General features: G+C 37.1%; 1 protein-coding gene across 2 annotated transcripts in view; it reads left to right on the top strand.

Annotated features, from left to right (window-relative positions):
• The first annotated feature begins 648 nt into the window (after positions 1-648).
• Positions 649-20883, top strand: part of snx17 (sorting nexin 17) — a 33440-nt gene continuing 13205 nt past the window's right edge. The window contains exons 1-8 of one of the 2 annotated variants that reach the window (XM_073855939.1): positions 649-1345; positions 4314-4388; positions 6793-6910; positions 9077-9141; positions 10516-10626; positions 13953-14050; positions 18602-18682; positions 20584-20653. In XM_073855939.1, the coding sequence (XP_073712040.1) occupies positions 1286-1345; positions 4314-4388; positions 6793-6910; positions 9077-9141; positions 10516-10626; positions 13953-14050; positions 18602-18682; positions 20584-20653 (678 nt within the window). In that variant the 5' untranslated portion in view covers positions 649-1285. The remainder of the gene's footprint in view (positions 1346-4313; positions 4389-6792; positions 6911-9076; positions 9142-10515; positions 10627-13952; positions 14051-18601; positions 18683-20583; positions 20654-20883) is intronic. The other variant, XM_073855940.1, reaches the window with a different exon arrangement.

Below are 20883 nucleotides of genomic sequence, written 5' to 3'. Positions count from 1 at the left end.
AACAAACCTGCGCCATGTCTCACCCGTAAATCACCTCATCACTGTCGAAACAAACATTGGGTAAAACAAATAAAACATTACACATACAAAGTCAATACCACAGATTTTGTAACAACAGCGCTACCGTCTCCAAAAACTAAGTCATGTGACTCAATGATCATGTGACTTTAAAGCGGGCACAACTATTTCGCCTTTGGGATTGTTAAATTTTAATTACACCCACAAAACCGTAAAAAGTTTTTAATCATTACTGCTGGACTTATCCATTTTTTTGTCTTCACATCTAATATCAAGACATTTTAGCCACTGTACACTGTACAGTCTTGGTTAACGTTACATTTAACTGGTTTTGAACTGTTATTTTGATACACTGAACCCACCAAATCATATTATACAGTCATCATAGTCCATTTTTAAATAAGCAGGTGAACCTTAATATAAGTTAAGTAAACGCACACATTTAAAAGTAAAAAGATTGTATACTATAAACTCTTTTTACATGTATGATTTCAAAATACCGCGAGAGCACGCGAAAATTGTGCTTTCGAATGGCTCTCGCGGTACATGATGTAATATGCTGATCAGTCTGCGCAGCGACGCATAAAGTCGAAGACAACTAACGTTTTTTACGCAACGACTCCCCCACTGTTGAATGGTTTGATCCAACGGACTGTTGCAATGCTTCGGAAGACAGCATATACATATTGAATACATTATAGCAGAGACACTTATTTTACAGCGCTGGACGTTTAGACTTCATTATAACGCCTAAAGTACGAACGCATCGGCATTTCGAAATGCATGCTGGGACAAACAGATGCCTTATTTGTTTAATCTCCGTACTCATCCGTATGTACCAATATAGGTAAAAAACGGGGCTTTAGACAAACACGGAGCATCTTTACGTGGAGTCATCTGAAAGTTAATTGGATTGCGGGCCTTGCGACGATACTTGCGTGTTCTGCGCACTTCATTCACGCATTGTGCCCGAGGCAGTGAGAGGACAGAGATCTGCGCTGATAAATTACTGACAATGAACGTGGATTTACCTCCAGTCGCAACATGGCTGCTGCTTAGATGATTATTGGAAAAGTTCAGCCACGAACATTAGGAAAGTTTGCGAAAAGGGACATAATTCAACTCCGATTCGGGTCAGGCTGGATAAGACTATAGGAAATCAAAGCGAGCGTAGCTCTCCGTCGGTCAGTTTGGTCCCTGCGTGACAGCAAACCAACACCGAGGACTTTACCTAAATATTCGCTTAACTTGTGATTATACAGTAGAAATGCATTTTTCCATCCCTGAGACGGAGGTCAGGTCCGAAGAAAACGGATCTTCATATGTGGTAAGTGTTGCTGAGGTAAAACAGGCAATGCGGTTAGCTTTATATTTTGGAGACTAACAAGATGCAGCTACATTTGTATCACCGTATATCTGTACACTTTAGGACATCTTACATGTGGCGTAGTCTAATTTAAAGTTTTAATGTTGAGTTTTATATCGGTTACGTTACATTAGACGTATGCCAATTGATACACTGTTATTGTTTATTTCCCGACTAGCGGAAGTGTTGCTGACGCTCCAGGTTATACATTTAAACATTAATCCAGGTGTCTTGTCACAGTCACATCACATGATTTAACTAGTAACCAAAAAGGTACAATGACACTAGATTATCAAATTGTAGGTGAATGCAGTTAAAGAAAGCTTGTTTAGCTTTGTTGTTGTTTGTCAGAAACACACTCCTAACAAGCATAGCCAAAAATTGCATTCATTGTCTCTCAGTTCTCATGGCATCTTTCCCTGAGCCACACGCATTACAAGGTTGTCATTTCTTTTAGGATAACAGTTATCCATCATAGACACTGGAATAATATCTGGCTCACACGGGCTTGGGGACATAACAGCTCATTTTCTGAGTGGCTATAGCCCAGGCTTTGGTTCCTGAGGATACATATGTATTGTACTAAACTGTGGTTTGGCCACAAGCCATATTTTGTTTAAGCACATACCAATAAATTGTACCTTGAATAATACCTCGAATAAGTCGCTTTGGATAAAAGCGTCTGCCAAATGCATAAAAGTAAATGTAAAATGTCTGCCTGAATTCTTGTTCGTAGTTGTTGTCTACAGATGTAGTGCAGATGTGCAGCCTATGGTGTTGACTCTCCTTAGAGTACAAATGATTTGAATCAGAAGTGAAATTATTTATGGGCTTCTTTTCTTGTACGTTATGAAGCAAGCCTAACATACCGACTTGAACAGTTTGTTTATTTCTTACTGATTCATAGAGAATTTCTGTCAGTGAAGTTGTCAACAGATCCGTCTTTCAAGACCACTGAGATTTAAAATAAATAAAATAAAACAGTTTGCCAGATGTCTAGATGCGAACCGCAGGGAAGCTGTTTCACACTCCGTAAATCTTTGCACGCTTTGTACATTTGTTTCCACTTTTCCAACTAGACGAGTTTATCTTGTTGTTTCTCATAATTTTAAATGCGTTTCATAACAACCACACGGTCTGATTTCCCCAAGTGGTTCATACGTACAGAATAAGTGTTTTAGGATACATGAATGGAGGTGGTTTATTCAGAAACCCTTGCTTTTAAAGTTATGTACTAGTGCATTGGAGTTCACAAAATATGCACACTGAACAGAGCAGGCTTTAAACATGAGGGGGTTGCAGTGTAAATGGCAGACTTCCTGTTCAAACCAAATTGCAAAAAGTGGGATGGTTCACTTCCTGAAAAATGGCATGCTCATTCATGCATTTTAATTTGTAAATTTGCAAGGACATTGCTTATTCATCCTACTTTTGTCAATGTGCTTTTTCTGGCTTTGATGACTCATAGGTATCTGTGCTATTTGTCAATAATGAGGTCATGCCATGGTGTACAAATTCACAAAGGTCTTGTTCATCTCACATATTCACTTTGGGATTTGACTAGATTCCATTGACCATTATTATATACTTCGCAACAATAGCATTTACATTTTTTGTTTCGGCAGATGATTTTATCCAAAGCAACTTCCGTGCATTTTATGTTTTATTAGTGTGTTTGTTCACTTGGAATTGAACCCACAACCTTTACGCTGCTAATGCAATGCTCTATTAATTAAGCTACAGGAACAAAAAACATAGAACGTCGGTTTAGACAACAACCTTTAGAAGAAAAATCAAATTAAAAGTTTTTGGGTCACAACCACTATTGTGTGCAGAACTGTATTTGATTGCAGCTTTTAAGGTCTGCAGAACCCACAAGAGTGCCCACTCATTCAGCGCTTTTCTGTCTTGCTCGCTCTGTGTCTTTGAAGCTGTTTCCTTGATATTTACTGTAGGTTTCTCATTTTAAAGTCATTCATTTACTTGTGGACCACCTAGACTTGTTTTGGTTTGTGTCTAGTACTTGGTAAAATGCATGCTATCTGTAATTTGGCATACAGTTTCACTTGGTAAACATTAGTCTCCAGTCTTGATCACAAGTTGCATAACCCTTTAAAAATGTGTAAATGATGAGATTTCAAAACAACAATAACCAGAAATGACTCAAGGTCTAGTATTACAGGATAAATAGATTTTTTTTATCATTGATAAACATTAATATATCAGCATATACATTTGTATATCAGCATATCACAATTATAATTTAAAGCAACTTCCAATTATCTATCTATTCATCATTAGTTTGCAATTAATTTATTTTCTTCATAAACCCAAATTCCAACATTCTTTTTATTTTTTTACAATGTTGCTAATACTGCATCCGGGCCAATACATACGATCAGAACTGCATTGTAATCATATTTTAATATGCACTGACAGACTCTTCTTCACCGTTTGTATGTGAGCCTTTGCTTTTTGTGTTTTTGAAACTGCGTCATTTCTGTTTTGCTCATGTAAAAATGATTAATGGCCACATACATTTTTGACCTAACTTTGGCCTAGCTACAGTATTTTTAAGTGATTAAAGGAACAGTATGTAAGAAATGTATATCAATTAATCATTAAATGGCCATGATATGTCACTAGACATTAAGAAATAATTTTCATTTCAAATACTTATATCACTGACAACAGTGGTCCGGCAAGAATATTGTCATTTAAAAAGTAGAGTTGCAGCCCTCAACTGATGTTTATGTTGTCATTTTGTGTATTGGCCACCAGTTGTGTGATTGCAGTACCAGTTTTAGCCACAAGTTTTGTGATGGCAGTACCAGTTTTGGCCACAATCCTACATACTGTTCCTTTAAGTGATGCATATACTAAGTGTTTATACTGTAAGACTAATTGTGGTGGTGTTTACCTTTTTCAGGCTTACAATATCCATGTCAATGGTGTCTTGCATTGTCGGGTACGTTACAGACAACTTCTTGGCCTCCATGAACAGGTAAACCCATTTTGTCAAAGAGCTTTATTTTAAAAAGAAAGGTGGTTACATTACCATTGTTGGTTAAGCTGCACTGAAACTGTAGTTGGACAAGCTACTTATATGTTAAAGTAGTTAGGTAGAGCATACACAAAGGCGTTTACCCCTGCGTTTGGCTTATGTTTTCAATTGTTTCCAATGGAAGCGCTGCACTTTTCAAAAATGGCAGCAGTTAGCGCTGAGTGCAAGCGTTCTTCGTTTTTTCCACACCCAGCGCATGAACGCCCAGATTTGAAAATTTTTTAACTTTGGGTGAAAAGCTCAGCTCGTCAATGTCACACTTTATTCAGCTGTCCAATCAACACAACAACCAACCGGCACATCATTCAACGACTGATAAATAAAACCGAAGTATCATAGCAACCAAAGTGCTTAGCTGATAAAACGCTGGCAAGCGGCCACAGTTGGCGTCCGCCTGGTGTTTTCATACGTGTTTAAACGCTTTGATGTACGCACTCCCTTAGGCTACAGCTGCGATACCCATTTAAAAAAGCTACACCGCAAGTTACTATGAAAAAGTGGCTAGCTACTCCTCAGATTTTACAAATAGCTGAATAATTGTTACTGACATTAACACATTTAATTACGTTTTCTGTTCGGTAGGCAGATGCTTTGCTAAAGCAATGGTACAAACACAACATTAGTTGTCCTTTAGGTTTTACAAAACTGAGGTGGGACAGATTTAGACACTCCACTACATTATTAATTGGAAACATTGATTATAGAAAAGACATTTAACATAGAGTGCAATAAGGCACAGTAAAAATATATTGAAATTGCTGTTACTCTCGTGTATTTCCTAGACAATCGTTTACTATCATAAAACCTCTGTGATTTCCTGTACTAATAATCTTGGAGACATAAAACAAACCAAACTTGATGTTCACTGAGAAATGGTCAGTGAGGTTTATAAACTGAATTGTCTGTGCTTAGCCTTGCGTTGGGCATGTTTACTTTGGCTCATTGTTGGTGTTTTCCTTTTTTATATTGCTATTTAGAAACATTTTTGAGTTTTGTGAAAATAAAGCATCCTTCTAATAAGAGGAATCTACCTATTCATTCTTCCTAACACCTTCAGACAACCACTAATGCAATCTTTCCTCATGAATAAGCGAAAACTTTAGTGATCTCACCATCAAGACCATGTTTTGTTGTTTCACATTCACTGTTGCTAAGTAACAGGGCGTTCATGGTCTGGTCAGATCATATACAATTTGCGAATGTCGTCATGAAGTGGTGATGCAGTTAACCCTTAAATTACTTGTTCAACCAAATATGAAAATGCTCAAATAATTTACTCAGCCTCATGCTATCCCAGGTGTAAATATGACTTCCTTTCTTTAATTGAAGACAAACAAATCATTTTATAAAAATCTCATTTTATCTTATAACTTTATTTATATAGCGCTTTCACAATTGTTTAATTGTTTCAAAGCAGCTTTACATTAATAGATGCAGGAAAAAACACAGAAAAATCATAAAACATAAGCTTAATAGTGAAACCTGAAAAGAACATGCATCCATTGGATCCATTAAGTTATCCAGTTGAATTAAGGGATAGTTCACCTCAAAATGAAATTCTTTCATCACTTCCTCACCCTCATGTTGTTGTAAACCTGTATGATTTTCTTTATTCTGTTGAACACAAAAGAAGATATTTTGATAAATGATGGTAAGCACACAGCTGATCCATTGACTTCTGTAGTATTTGTTTTTCCTACTATGGAAGTCAGTGGCTATCCTCTAATGTGTGGTTACGATAATTTTTCAAAATAACATATTTATTTTAATATTAGGGCTGTCAAAAGATTAATCGTGATTAATCGCATACAAAATAAAAGTTTTTTTGCATAATATATTTGTGTCTGTATTGTGTGTAATTATTTTGTATATATAAATACACAAATACATGTACAAATTTAAGAAAAAATATTTATTTATATATTTTTATTTATTTATATATAATAAAATATATCAAAATAAAAATATAGATTTAAATGTTTCTTAAATACATACATGCATGTGTGTATATTTATATATACAAAATAATTACACACAGTGCATACACATATATTATGCAAAAACAAACTTTTATTTTGTGTGCGATTAATCACGATTAATCTTTTGACAGCCCTATTTAATATATATATATATAGCATACCATGCTGATCTATATGTTTCCAAACCTCAACTGTTGTGAAGAATCATTATTAATAGTAATTCAGTGTTTTTCAATATCAGTCTAGGAGCTAATATAATTAATGTAAACACACAATCTTACAGTTAATATGACACATTTTTTATATTTTATGTTCAAAATTCATAATTATTTAAAAACAATGAACTTTTCAATTTGCTGTTTCAGATGAAAAAAGAATATGGAAATAACGTTGTGCCAGCGTTTCCCCCAAAGAAGATCTTCACCCTCACACCAGCAGAAGTCGATCAGAGAAGAGAACTGCTAGAAAAGTATATGCAAGCTGGTGAGAAGCAACTTTTTAACTCAAAAGGTTTATCTGTAAGGTCATGAATCTTTTAGGAAAACTTTGTACTGGCTTCTAAATATCTGCCAAATATCTTCGTTCTAAGACGATGGTGTAATGGGTGGGTGTGTCCTGAGGCCACGCCTACTTCATTGCGGTTAATTTCTACACTGATTCTCACATATTCAATTGCTACTCTAAAACATTCAATGACCGAGCCAAGATCTGTATTTATATATCTCTAGAGTTTCTAAGTCACTTTGGTCCTCCTTAAAGATAATAGAGCTTGTTATTTATCTGTCATTCCCCTGTAAAAATGCTGAATAGAAATCATAAAATTGTTTAGACCACCAATATCGTTCCCATGCCTTTCTTGCAACAGGTTGAGCTTCACTATATACAAAAGCGAATCAGTGTTGCTGGCACCACCAAGAACCACTCGCTGTAATCCATCCCAGCACTGGTGCTTTCTATCAAACAAGCTAAGCCTTGTTGAGCTTATTTGCTCACAGTCTGGGAGCTGCTGTTGGCTGTGGCTTCCCCAGTTACATCACTGTATAGCATGGTTATGGAAAATTAAGCATTGCAAACACACAAGCTGTTCACAGTGAATATTTTCTGGTTTGTGCAAAGTGTCATTCACAGTATTCGGATGGTTGCCTGCCCGTAAGTGAAAATAAACATTATCATTTTTTGCCAACATTTATTTTTCTTAAAAAATATGAGTCAGGAGGCCAGTGTGGAGTTTTTTGGAACATTTGAGAATTGATTTTCAAAACATTGAAGTCGTCTTGGTTGAGTCAAGAAACACTTCTATCCAGGTTTTGATTTGGAGAGGCTTTTGAAAGAGTGAGAACATGTTAAAAAAAAGTTTACAAACAACATTATACTTACTAAAAAAAAGTTGGATAAAGGGATAGTTCGACCAAAAATGATATTAAACCCATGATTTACTCACCCCAAAGTCGCCAGAGATGCATATGTCCATCATTTTTCAGACTAACACATTTTCAGTTGGTTTTTAGAAAATGTCTTATATCTTCCAGCTGCCAAACAGTATAGTTACGTGGTCCAGCTCCTTCAAGTCCAAAAAATGTGCATATATCCTTCCCTAATGAAATCGAAACGGCTCCAGGATGATAAACAAAGGTCTTCTGAGGGTAATCTGCACAGCGTTGTTGTAGAAATATCCATATTTAAAACGAAATATCTAGCTTCTGATAACGCCGCCATATTAGACACCTCTGTATTCATTAGAGAGTATCAGCGTAGTGTATGCACTTTTCTTAGTGACTTATGACAAATTCGGAGGGCGGGGGCACAGAGAAGCAGCACAGAACCCTCCATAAACTGCGTATGCTCTCATCTTGAATGCGGACGCGACTAAGATGGTGGCGTTACAAAGTTTTAAATGTGGATATTTCTACAACAAAACAGCGCGGATTACCCTCAGAAGGACTTTGTTTATCATCTTGGAGCCATTTGGATTTATTTTATGAATGGATAGATGCACATTTTTTGGACTTGATGGACGTGGACCCCGTAACTTTACATTTGATAAACTGAAAGATCTAAAACATTTTCTAAAATAACTGAAAAGGTGTTCGTCTGAAAAATGATGGACATATGCATCTTGGATGGCTTCGGGGTGAGTAAGTCATGGGTTTAATATCATTTTTGGCCAAACTATCCCTTTAATCCCTCTAAAGAGAGACACAAACAAACATCTGTCTGATACTTTTATATGAGTTCATTGCGAAGAGCTCCTGTTGAGAGTTGACATGATTCAAATTAGTTCATCACGTTGTACTGAGTGTACCGTCCTAAACTGTCCTTGCTCTCAAGTATCAAAGTCATTTCAGTGAATTGTTTTGGTTGGGTGGTTTTGATGAACTGGTTTTAAAGAATAATAGACAGAGTCTTTCCCTTTCAAGTCTTTCCAGAATTCCGAGTGCTTGTATACGTTTGATAGTAAAAATATATATTTTTTAAAGTTTTTTTTAATTCTCTGTGTAGTGTATGTTCTGGTCTGATACTGTCATCCTAGTTGATATCATGATATTTTTTGTGTCCCTTTTTGTAGTAATAATAGCAAGTTACATTTTTAGGGTCTTTTCCTTGTAACTTTCTTTTTACAGCATTGCCTTTTTTTCTTATTCCCCACAGTTCGGCAGGATCCTATTCTGGGATCCAGTGAGATATTTAACAGCTTTTTGAGAAAAGCCCAACAGGTGAGTAATGTATATTCTGTTTGTTTACCTTTTAATTGTTTTTTATATCTTCTGCTAATTTACTTAAAACACTTTGTAACAGTAATTACCTGTAACTGCTATGAAGCAAGTATTATATGTATCATGACATTTCAGGATTATTTTAACTTTAAAATGGTAACATTTTACAATACGTTTGTATTTCTTAACATAAGTTAATGCATTAGCTAACATAAAGTAACAATGAACAATAATTCTACTGCTTTTATTAATCTTAGTTCATGTTCATTTCACCATTTACTAATACATTTTTTAAATCAGGTTGTTACTGTTAACATTAGTTAATGCACAGTGAACATGAACAATTTTATTGGCATTAACATAACAAAGATTAATAAATGCTGAAAAACAAATATTGTTAATTGTTAGTTAATGTTAACTAATTAATCAATGTTAAGAAATCCATTTAGTTTTTCCATTATCCATTTTACTTGATATGTGAATGTTTCAATCTTAGTAATGTGAACTACATTTTAATTCCTGTGTCTGTAATGCAAACATTTTGATGCAGTTAAAGCAGTAAGCCTCTAAAAATTAAACATAAATTATTTTTTATTATTTTTTGTGTTTTAATCACAAGCTGGTTGAGAAGAAATACACCAATTCAACCATCAAACAGAGAAAAGGTTACACTACAGTGTATTTACAGTATGTATGTTGCATGAAGAACTTTGCCAACTTAACTGTTCTATATTCCATTCTATCGTTGTAAGGCGAATATTTTAGTGATATCCCCCAGCTGCCCATCATAAAGCAGTCTGCAGAACCAGAATGTGAGATTAGATGTGACCCTGCTTTTTCTTTTTCCAATCTCTGTAAATATCAGCTGTTGCTCTGAGGCCCTGCTCCTCAGCGGGGTATAAAACATGCAGGAAAGGAAAAAGATGAATTTGCAAAAAGTAAAAGAAAGGACATTGAGAGAACAGTGAGACTCATCCATAAATAAAAGTCTGCTGTAGTCAGCACTGTAGGGTTTTGGCTCTTGTGGCTCTTCGTGTTTATTTGCAACATTCTGTTAACCAAAGCTGCAAACTGAAAAAAATATTTTGAAAATGAATTCTGCGTGGTTTTGTTGGTGACAGCTAGGTCTAAGTAATAATTTCAACACACACCCAGTAAGCAGTCTTTTAAAATATTAATATGCCCATGTTTAGATGAACTATAGCTCTGATTCATAACTTAAACAAGAGCTGCAATGTTGCCTTTAAGTGTACATGCCTCATTTTACAGAAACCTAAAGGTCTAAGTTCATTGGTCATATATATAGAAATATGTTTACACAGGCAATTTAAGGTTTTCCCAAAAGTTTTTCGTTTCTTTCTTTCTTTGCCACAGGAGACCCAGAAGATCCCCACTGAGGAGGTGCAGCTGGAAATCTACCTGTCCAATGGCCAGAAGGTCAACATTAACATCTACACGTCTGACCAGACCGAAGATGTCCTGGAGGTAGGAATGTTGTTTTGCATCTTCTCTCATACCTGCTGAATGTCTTCCATGTTTCTCGTATTATTAAAGCTGCTAAGGTTCATCATCAATGTCAGGTTTATGCCTTGATGTCATTTTAGTATCTCAAAATCTTTATATAAGAGAGAATATGTTTTCTCCACTTATTTATTTTTTATTTTTTTAGATCAGCTCTCATATCAGAATAATACATATTTGAGACTGAGGCTTAGGCTTTGATTCATTTAGGAGCTTTTGGGTGTGGATCCCAGCTTTCTATTGTGACCACATAGTTCCTTTTTTTTTTTGAGTGATTGCTGATCTAGGCTTATTAAAATGCACCATGTACCCTGCAGACATACCCAGCACAAACCGCCAAAGGAGAACTGCTATATTTCTTAACCGCAGGGATGGCCTAAAATGCCCTTTAGCACCTGAAGGAAAAGTCAAGTGTTTGGCAGAAACTTGGCTGACATGTACTGAAGAGTAACTTGATCATGAGACTTTGATGGGTGTAATGTTTAACACTTAGATTGTAAAACACTCCCTTGTGGAGGTTGCATATGACAAAATCCTTTTAAAATTGCTCTTGTTATTTGTAAAGAATATCAGTTACACTTAATATTAGGTATCATTTACTACTGTGTACTTAAAATCTTATTCCTTTTATCTTATTAACACATTTTACTTGTTGTGCACATACGTGTTGCTCTTGGTAGGTTAAGGGGTTTAGGGCGCACTCATACTATCCAAACCAAATCGCCCCTGGGTGCATTTGACCCCCTAAGCCTGGTTCGTTTGACTAGTGTGATCGCTCTGTACCGGGCGCGGTTTGGTTAATCGTGCCCTGGTCGGCTTGCAGAGGTGGGCTGGAGTGCGGTTCACTTGGGCTTAGGTGCGGAACGCGCAGTGGGGTCGCAAATCACACCAGAGCGTGTTTCAAAAGGAGAGACGTCAATTGCACAACCACTCACCTTCATTTGCCTTTGTAAAAACCTTCTGATGCGCGCAAGCAGGGTTACATGAATGTCTGAGCTGCACACGCGACAGATCAACTGAGCAATATGATAGGCATGTGAGAGGGCTGTGTGTCATCGTGCACCAAACGACTTAATATTACGATAGGCTTCCAATGTTAAGAGAGCGCTTTACTTTCTGTTTTCTTAAAAAAATCGCATCCTAATGACGAAAGCGCGACTGACCGGCCTTGAAACGCTCAAGTACAGTGCGAGTGCGTGCTTCTGGGGGATTGGGGGGGGGTAGGGCATGGTTTGGTTGGGTTGAGCCTAATGTGAGTGCATCCTTAGAGAGATATCAAGAGTGTGCATGTCGTGTGCAATGTACTTACTTTAAATGTAGCTGCAATGTTATAACGCATATGTACACAATAGTTATGTTGTATACATTTTTCTTATGCAAGTACATAGTAGTTAAAGACACTTACAGTAAAGTGGGACCAGAATATCACAGCAATAAGTAATACAAAAATGTGAAGCCTTCAAATTTTACCGCATATACACTAGGGGTGGAATGGTACACAGAAGTCCCGGTTCGGTTCGTACCTCGGTTCAGGCGCCACGGTTCGATTCGCTTTCGGTACAATGGAGGGAAAAGCAAAACAAAAATGAAGAAGGCATTTTTTTTAGTACTTAAGATAATCTTAAAAACATAGTTGTCCTTATTTTGAGATGTCATGAATATGAACTGAAATGCATTTCACATACTATCTCGTATTTCAAAAATGTATACCACTTAAAGTAATCTTGTACTCATCTTTCATACAAATATGGGTTCAAATGTATTACAAGTGTTACCTAAATGCATTTTAAAATTACATTTTTGGCCTTATTTCATATTAATGTACTAAAGAACAAAAAAAATAGGTTTGTAGGATGAATTAATAGGTGTGTACGACTTCACGAGGCGCTGCAAGAAACGACAAGTGGATGACGTCAGAGTAACGCGAGAGCGATTTAAAAACAGCCTCCTCCGCAAGATTTCTCGTGGTACTCTGATGCTGATGGCGCTGCGTAAAGTTGAGCACACTTTAAAAAAGCAGCTGAACTCGACAGAACTGCGCCTCGTCCATTAATTGTATATTAGCAGGACAATTTATCTCCTACTTCTCAGCGTGAGAAATACAAAGTGTGGCGTGTGAACTGACTGAAATGCGTGTGTGTCAAGGTGAATGCGTGAGACTTGAGAGCCCTGATTAGATGTATTTCCACTTACAACAACTTATTTTCCTAACAACTGCTGAACACCACCGACGCACAGTCCTCGTCTTTTCCACCACTCTCTCGCCTGTACTATTGTAACTGACTGGAAAACTGAAGTTTTGCCAAACTTGCGATCTTAAAGAGGCTGGCGGAGCGTCTAACTCTTGTGGAACACCACTTGCCATCCTCGCTATCGCTGCTCACTAACTGACTGGAGCGGCGTCGACCTGACAAAAAACTGCAGAGTGCCAGAATGTAGACGGGCTCTGATAAAGCCCATACATAGGCGGAGCTCGGCTGCATCGGCGCCAATCAGAGCTTCAGAGCTAAAGCGGGGCAACAGATTAGCTGTCCATAAAGAACCCGCGTATCTAACAGTAGTTCCGCATTACATTAATTATTTTGAACGCACGTTTTTTTTTTTCATACCGTGTATTCTCCGTTTAAATTCATGCACCGAACCGTGACCCCCGTACCGATTCGGTTCGAAACGAATACATGTACTGTTCCACCCCTAATAAACACTAAACAGTACTTCATTAAAAAAGAGGAAATATTGTTAAGATTGTAAGATCAGCAATTTGTTCTTTTAACAAGTAGAGGATATTGGTGCTTTGCTCTTTCAGACCAATACCAGTCCAATAAAAACTTGGCAGTATAGTAAGGGATTTCAGTTCCTTAACCATTCTTTCATCAGAAGAAAACATAAGACATCGCTAATGTATTTTCTTTCAAAGCCTACATAAGAAAACATAATCTGTTGGCCTGAGTCAACCTACGTTTATTGTGATCATATGATGTGTTTGGGGGGTAACATTAAAGGGATAGTTCACCCAATGAAATGAAAATTCTCATCATTTATTCACTCTCATGTTGTTACAAACCTGTATAAATTTCTGCGTTTTGACAAACACCAATGAAGATATTTTGAGAAATGTTTGTAGCTAAACCATAACCATATTGACTTCCATAGTGGTAAATAAAGAATGCTACGGAAGTCAGTGGGGCTTCTGATCGAGGGAGTAAATAATGACAAAAATTTCATTGTGGGGTGAACTATCCCTTTAAGTGCAGTTTGGATTAATGATGGCACTTATGATTTTCTTGGAGGCCGTGGCATCAAAGCTCGACCTCCCCGATGAGCTGGTGGGATACTTCAGCCTCTTTCTGGTTCAGGAGAGAGAAGATGGGGGCTGCACATACGTGAGTATAACTTTCACTGATCTTTTTCAAGCACTGTTTGGTATAAATATGCGCTGTAACATAGCTTTGCTATTAGTAAAAGATATCTTAAAGTCAACATGCTTTTCCGTGACTGCATCCAAACATGATATTGGCAGCTAAAAAGAGAAGTCTGCTGTGTTCAGTAAAGAAGGCTGCCCACTTTTCTCAAAAGTAAACTGAGTTGAAGTAGATGACTCGGTCAAGCTGTTGTTGGCAGGATACACGCAGCGCTGCTGTAGGCCTCAAATGTAATTTTGTGGTGCCTGCTAAAGCAAGAATCACTATGACTGTTGCTCATATTTCGGATTAAGGAATCGAATAAACACCTGAATCTAATAATTTTGTTTTAAGTATTACATTATGGTACTCTCTGTGCTTCAGACATATATGATGCTTTCAAGCAGTCAGACTTGAGAATTTCACCCGGCTTACAATTAAACAGACAATGGACCTGAGCCACATCAAGGGACCAAAATATTAGATAGACTTAAAGGTGCAGTGTGTAATTTTTAGAAGGATCTCTTGAAAGAAATGCAAAATAATATATAAAACTATATTATCAGTGGTGTATAAAGACCTTTTAAAATAAACCAGTATGTTTTATAACCTTAAAATGAGACATTTCATCTACATACACCGAGGGTCCCCTTACATGGAAGTCACCATTTTGTGCCGCCATGTTTCTACAGAAGCCCTTAACGGACAAACTTTTATTAAGTTGTCTCCAACGATGAAATGTTTGTCCGGTGGTGGCTACCGTAGCTTCTTTATGCATTTCAAAAGCGAGGGTTGGACAGTGAACTGAGCCGTTGGTTGCAATTCGCAACCTCACCACTAGATGCCGCTAAAAGTTACACACTGCACCTTTAATGGTGGTCATTTTTAAGAGGCCAGTAAGCACACACCCAGACTAATTTAGCAACTGCATAGCAACACCAAAAATAAAGCAAGACACCGTAGCAACGGCAAGATATAAAAATCTAGTTATTATGAAATGAAAAACACATATTTTAGATACTTGGCTCCGATAAAATACAATTTACAAATAAAAGAAAGTACTGCATAATGTTTGCCTAGAGATTGATACCTAAATATAATCAGCGTTTCTGTACAAATAGATATGTTGTACTTTCCCTTAGTCTGTTATCCACAATGTTTGTTAAGACGGTTGGCAGGAGTAAATGCAGCAGCTGCAATATTCAAATTGGTTGTCACTGTATTGATCGATTGTGCATTGCCTGAAATGCAGAGATAAGATTACTTGCTCGGTCCAAAATGAAACAGATTGCACATTTACTTTAAGGGGTTGTTTGCTCGAGCTTTGCCGAGTTTATTTTTATTATTTTTCTGGCTTCCAGCATTTTCTTGAATGACCAGTACTGTGTGCCGACATCATTTTTCTCCGAAAACCCCCAAGGGATAAAGCAATGAATTTCTGAAGTCTAGATTATTTCATCTCTTGCACAATACATATCATTAGTTTGTTGCATAGGGTAAATGGATTGTAAAGACGTAGGCAATTTTCCTGGGCTGTTTTGTTCCCGTTTCTGATGTCTCTTGTGTGTTACGGAACTGTAAGTCTTTTAAAGCCAAATCCTTTGGAGAGCAATAGAGATTTTGGCTGTAGGATTATTATTATTATTTCTCAGACATCATCATAGAGTTGGTCTGGTTCTTGAAACTGGAGGGCATCACTTTTTTGATTTTATACAGATGTCTGGCAGCCTTCTCCTTGATGAGATATAATGCTGTCGGAATTTTCCATAATCCTTTTTTTATACCCATTGTCATTGTTTAACTTCTCTCAGAACTGAATCATCGTGCGTCCCTGTGGAATAACATTCGGTGTGCTTCCCACTCTGCTCATTGCCAGATCCTCACCTGAATGAAGAATTACTGTCGGATATGATGGAAAACAGTCCCCATAAAAATCCTCCCCAAAAGCCCATCCCGGCGCCCTACTCATTCTTGGCAGTAATTCGCTGTTGACAAAAATGCTTCTGAGAAACATAATAGCCTGTTTTTGGGCGCACAGATGGTGTAGACCAAGAGATCTGGGCCAAAAACATGTTTGGCTGGTTGGAGAATATTAAAAACAAAAAAACTATTGACATTTTTAATGTTATTTATTACATTCTTAAACTGTGATATCCATTTACAGAGCAGACGCAAGAAATATTGCATATCTATAAATATTTTGTCTACCACAGTCAAACTTCTGCATTTGTTTGCCAGCAATCTAAAGAGATTTTTACAGTGACAACCATATGCTACCCCAATACATAACATCCTGCGGATGTAGTGCATATGAGGAGCTCGGATACAAAATGTTTTATTGTAAATGAGCATTTTTTTTATCAGACTCTTCATGGATTCTGCCAACAAAGCGGTATTTCAGAATAGCCTGGGATTAAGCGGATTTGAAGCGAAAGTATTTGATGACAATACGTGCCGAGAGCATTTGGTTATTATCATTATCTAATTTTTGATGGAGGTGGCGTTTTGTATCTGAGCTCTTCATATGTCCTTAGTTCAGACTCTAACGGTGCATTCACACGGTGCGTAAGCGTTAACGCTTCCCATTCACTTTTATTGGGTGACGTCATGCGTTGCCGAACTGAATTGTGGATCCGTCAACGCCGCGCCAGTGCCGTTGCTCGCGGTAGAAGTTGAACATTTCTCAACTTTTCAAGCGGCAATGCGTGCGTCAGCCAATCAGATCGCCTTATGCAAATAACCTAGACAGAGCCTGCCAATTACGTTTATGGAAGACCGGAGCATGTGTAGGGGCCACTGTGATTGGCTGTTGGCCACGCTTCAGACAAGCCTTCTGTTAAGCGTTAACGCTTACGCCCTGTGTAAATGCACTGTAAGGGGCTGTTTATACCTTGTATTAAGATGCGTTTTGGTCAATCGTATCACAAGTGGACAAGAGACACATCTTTAGAGAGACATACCTGGTATCCGTCTCTTTTGTCCACTTTCAACCACTTTTGACCTGATTGTCTGAGGGGGTGGTCTGTGGGCGAGTCCCTCTGCTGTCGTTTAAATGTAAGCGGGAGAAATGATGGGTTTAAAATAATGCTAACTAATTTTAGGTCAGAGTCCGCTGCTTGTGTTGTTAGGTAACATGCTGCACAGAGTTATGTATATGTAAGAGATTTCTTTGAAATTTTTAAAGCTTGCACAACTTTAAAACATGTGCAGAATGAAACGAATGAAAGAGGCAGGGAGCAGCTGCTTTAGTTTCAGAAATTAAAGCCTAAAGAATGTGGTCAAAAGTGGACAAGCTCAAAACGTTTTACACCCCGTTTACAACTGTCTTTACCATCGTCCACTTGTGATCTTATTGACCAAGGACATCTTGAAGCCAGGTGTAAACAGCCTCAAAATTGTAATAAGACTTGTTTGAATCCAGTGTAAAATGAAAATAAACACACACATGTGACTGCACTTTCTGTATTAACTATTTGGCAACCGCAGCTTATAAAGTTAGCCTAATGAATTATATTACTTGCAGAAGAACTGTTTATTCTTATCAATATTAATTAATATAGCTGTTTATTGAACATTAGTGTTTTTATCATATTGCTGTTGGCATTGTTTTAAAACAGCAGTAGGCCTTGAAAGGTAGTGTGTTTCATTTCACCTCAATAACATGCCTAACAAGTGATGCACTTAAAAGAAAAGTCCAAAACCAGATATTCTGGGACCTACGGTATAGAAAGTCAGGTGTGTTGTCGTGCATTTCAGTGTTGGTAACAGTGCAATATTGACATTAAACAATGGGTCTATAAATGTTTTTCTGGGAAATGTAAACAGTATTTTTCAATGTCATGCATTTTTGTGAAACTAGTTAGTGCGGATGTAAACAAAATTTGATTTTGACCTCAACATCCATCTAGTCGCACTGGTTTATATGAACTTCAAACCTATTTTTTTCTTTTGGCCTAAAAGCATTTTAAGGCATTTTGACACCAAACTTTGAATCCAACCCCTGTACCCTTGACAAGATCAATATGACACACTGCCTCTCATGGCGTATTGCCTTAAAAAGACATTCCCATCAAATAATATCATTCTTGTCTTAACATGCTGTCTAATGTCAGACTACTGAAATGGTAAGACAACAATTAGAATGAAAAAGTTGTGAAGGCATGCAGTCTTCTATAGATCTGTCTCTTTTTTTATTCTCCTGTTTTAGTGTTTCTAAAAAGGCTAGTGGCTTTCTTTCTGAATTCCTGACTACCTTTTTCTCCTCCTGTCCCAAGCCTAGAGAAAACATCTTTTCTAACAGCTGCAGAATTTATTATCCTCTTCATTTCTTCCTTATGTCCCTCCTTTTCTTTAGCAAAAAGTTGTTTTTGTGGTCTCTGCGGCTTTAGCCAGATGGACTCTCCCCCGTCTTACTTTGTTTGTTGTCATTGTTATTACTGTCCAAATGTCCTTGAGTCTGTAGACACTCATACATTTCATCTGGTCTTTCATTCCCTCGACGAAATCTCTCTAACCTCCTGTGGTGCCACAGACGTGAGAAAACTGCAAGAGTTTGAGCTGCCCTACGTGTCTGTCACCAGCTTGCACAGTCCTGAATACCACATCGTCCTCCGTAAAAGGTACAAGACTCAGAGGTTGTTCCGCAAGGACAAAACATTTTGGAAGTAACTAGTCTAGAATTTTCAACAGTAGAGTAAAGAGATGTATATACAAATATATTTAAATAAAATAACACCCAATATTTATGTAGATATAGCAATGAGGTAAGGATTTAAGTGTATGCATGACCCCCAATAAGCACCAGAGGGCTGCATGTCTCAGCATACCGATAACAGGGTACTGCTCTGACAGATATACAATTTAGCAGGCCATCCTGATTCCGTCAGAGCAGATAAATTGTTCAATATTCTTAATTTTGCAACTTGTTGTTCTCAAAATATCTTTAAAAATGTTGCAGATAATGGAATACAATCTATTTTAAATGCCCTGTTTTATAGATTTTTTTCTTAGAAACTTCACAAGCCCTTGCCAAAGTATATAATATCAGTATATTTATTTTAACAGACAGCTCCCAAAGTGTCATGTTGCCTGAATATTTGCTTTAGGAAGAGGTACCCCACAAGGCTCTGTCTTTGGCCCTGTTAAGTTTCCTAAAGAGGGACATTTAGACTTCCTGTTGTAGAGATTAACATGATAGTCTGATGCATATTTATTGAACTGTAGCTCACAGTGATGCTAATGTCTTTGAAATCCAAGGTTTCATACTTCCCACATAGGGAGTTTTTAGACATTCCTTTGACAAACCCCTTTAAATCTATTTTAAAGTGACTCAGAATCTCAGAAGGGCTTTAAAGCAATAAAATCGCTATTTATCTGCAGGAAAGTGAACATTCACAGCTTATAAATGCTCATGTTCTGAGCGGTTTAGTGGTATATTAACCGCAAAGTTTTCATTAAATGACCTTTGGAGTGCACGGTTTACGTAATGGAATTATTTTAGAGAATCAAGGGATTATTTAATAATATCAACACCAAAATGAACATAAAGGTGGTATGTGTGTCATGGAATTCAAGTTTTCATGTGAATGTCCATTTTCCTTTTTTAGCACTGTTTAGCTGAGATAAAACCACTTATCTATTATATCTCATATCTGTTCATCATATAATGTTGAAAAAGGTCACAGAATGGTGGTATGCAGTTTCTCCCCTCCAGAGAACCACAGGCCTCTTGACCTACTTTACAGAAGTGTACAGATAACCTTCAGCCAGATCGCACCTGTTCACCAGATCAGCAATGGGGATATAAATCTGGCTGTGCTGATTGGCTGCTAACAGGGATGAGATATATGGATCTTGCTATGCTAATAGAGGAGGAAAAGAGATAAATGACAAAAACATCCCAATTGTGACATTAAAAGTGAAATTACTGTGGTAAAAAAATTTAAACTAAAGTGATGCCAACACAGTTGCTGTTATTAGTGTTTATATTTGTTCTATATATAATATATGAGTATCAAACGTTCACTGTAGTTACAAATATTGAACTAGCATAACACCATGCTAGCAACTGCATAGCACCATACTGAAAACCACTCTTAACAACTTTGCAAGGCTGCATCCGGAAGCACCACTGACTTCTATAGGTTTTTTTTTTTCGACTATGGTGCATCTGCTTCTTGCTCGATTACAATATTGTTATTTGTGTTTAGCAAAACAAAGAAATGTATACAGGTTTGTAACAACTTGAGGGTGTGTAAATAATAGTTGATACTTTTGATGTAGAGTCTTTGTTACATAAGCATTTATAAGCTAGCATTGCAGTATCTGCATATTTAAGTTTTAACAAACTCTTGTCCTCTTCTCTAGCACATTTACATAGATGGTGTGATTATGCAGTACAAATTAAGTGCACAGTCTCTTTACCGCTTAATGGTTTTAGAAGATCCATTATGAAAGAGATGGGTGAAGTTAAATTCTGGTATCTCATTTATATAACATCATTACTCTCACATTATTTCAGCTATTGGGACACAGCATATGACAGCGATGTCATGGACAACCGTGTGGGACTGAACTTGTTATATGCTCAGGTAACAGATTAAAAATTACATTGTTGTCATTTGTTGTGTTGTCAGTAGTTCTAATGACATAAGATATGGCAATTGTCCTAACATTTTAAGCCACTCATATGGTTATTTATTTTTTATTGAAGTGTATCATGTCTATGTCTTATTTGACACCAAACAGAATAGGAGGAAGAAGAGAAGATGTGGTTTGAAAGTGCATATTTTTTATTTTTCTTGTAAAAAATGTGGATTTT

This window comes from Misgurnus anguillicaudatus, chromosome 18, assembly GCF_027580225.2.
Source record: "Misgurnus anguillicaudatus chromosome 18, ASM2758022v2, whole genome shotgun sequence".
Taxonomy (NCBI): domain Eukaryota; kingdom Metazoa; phylum Chordata; class Actinopteri; order Cypriniformes; family Cobitidae; genus Misgurnus; species Misgurnus anguillicaudatus.
The sequence above is the reverse complement of the archived record's forward strand: the minus strand, read 5'-3'. Positions and strand labels throughout refer to the sequence as shown.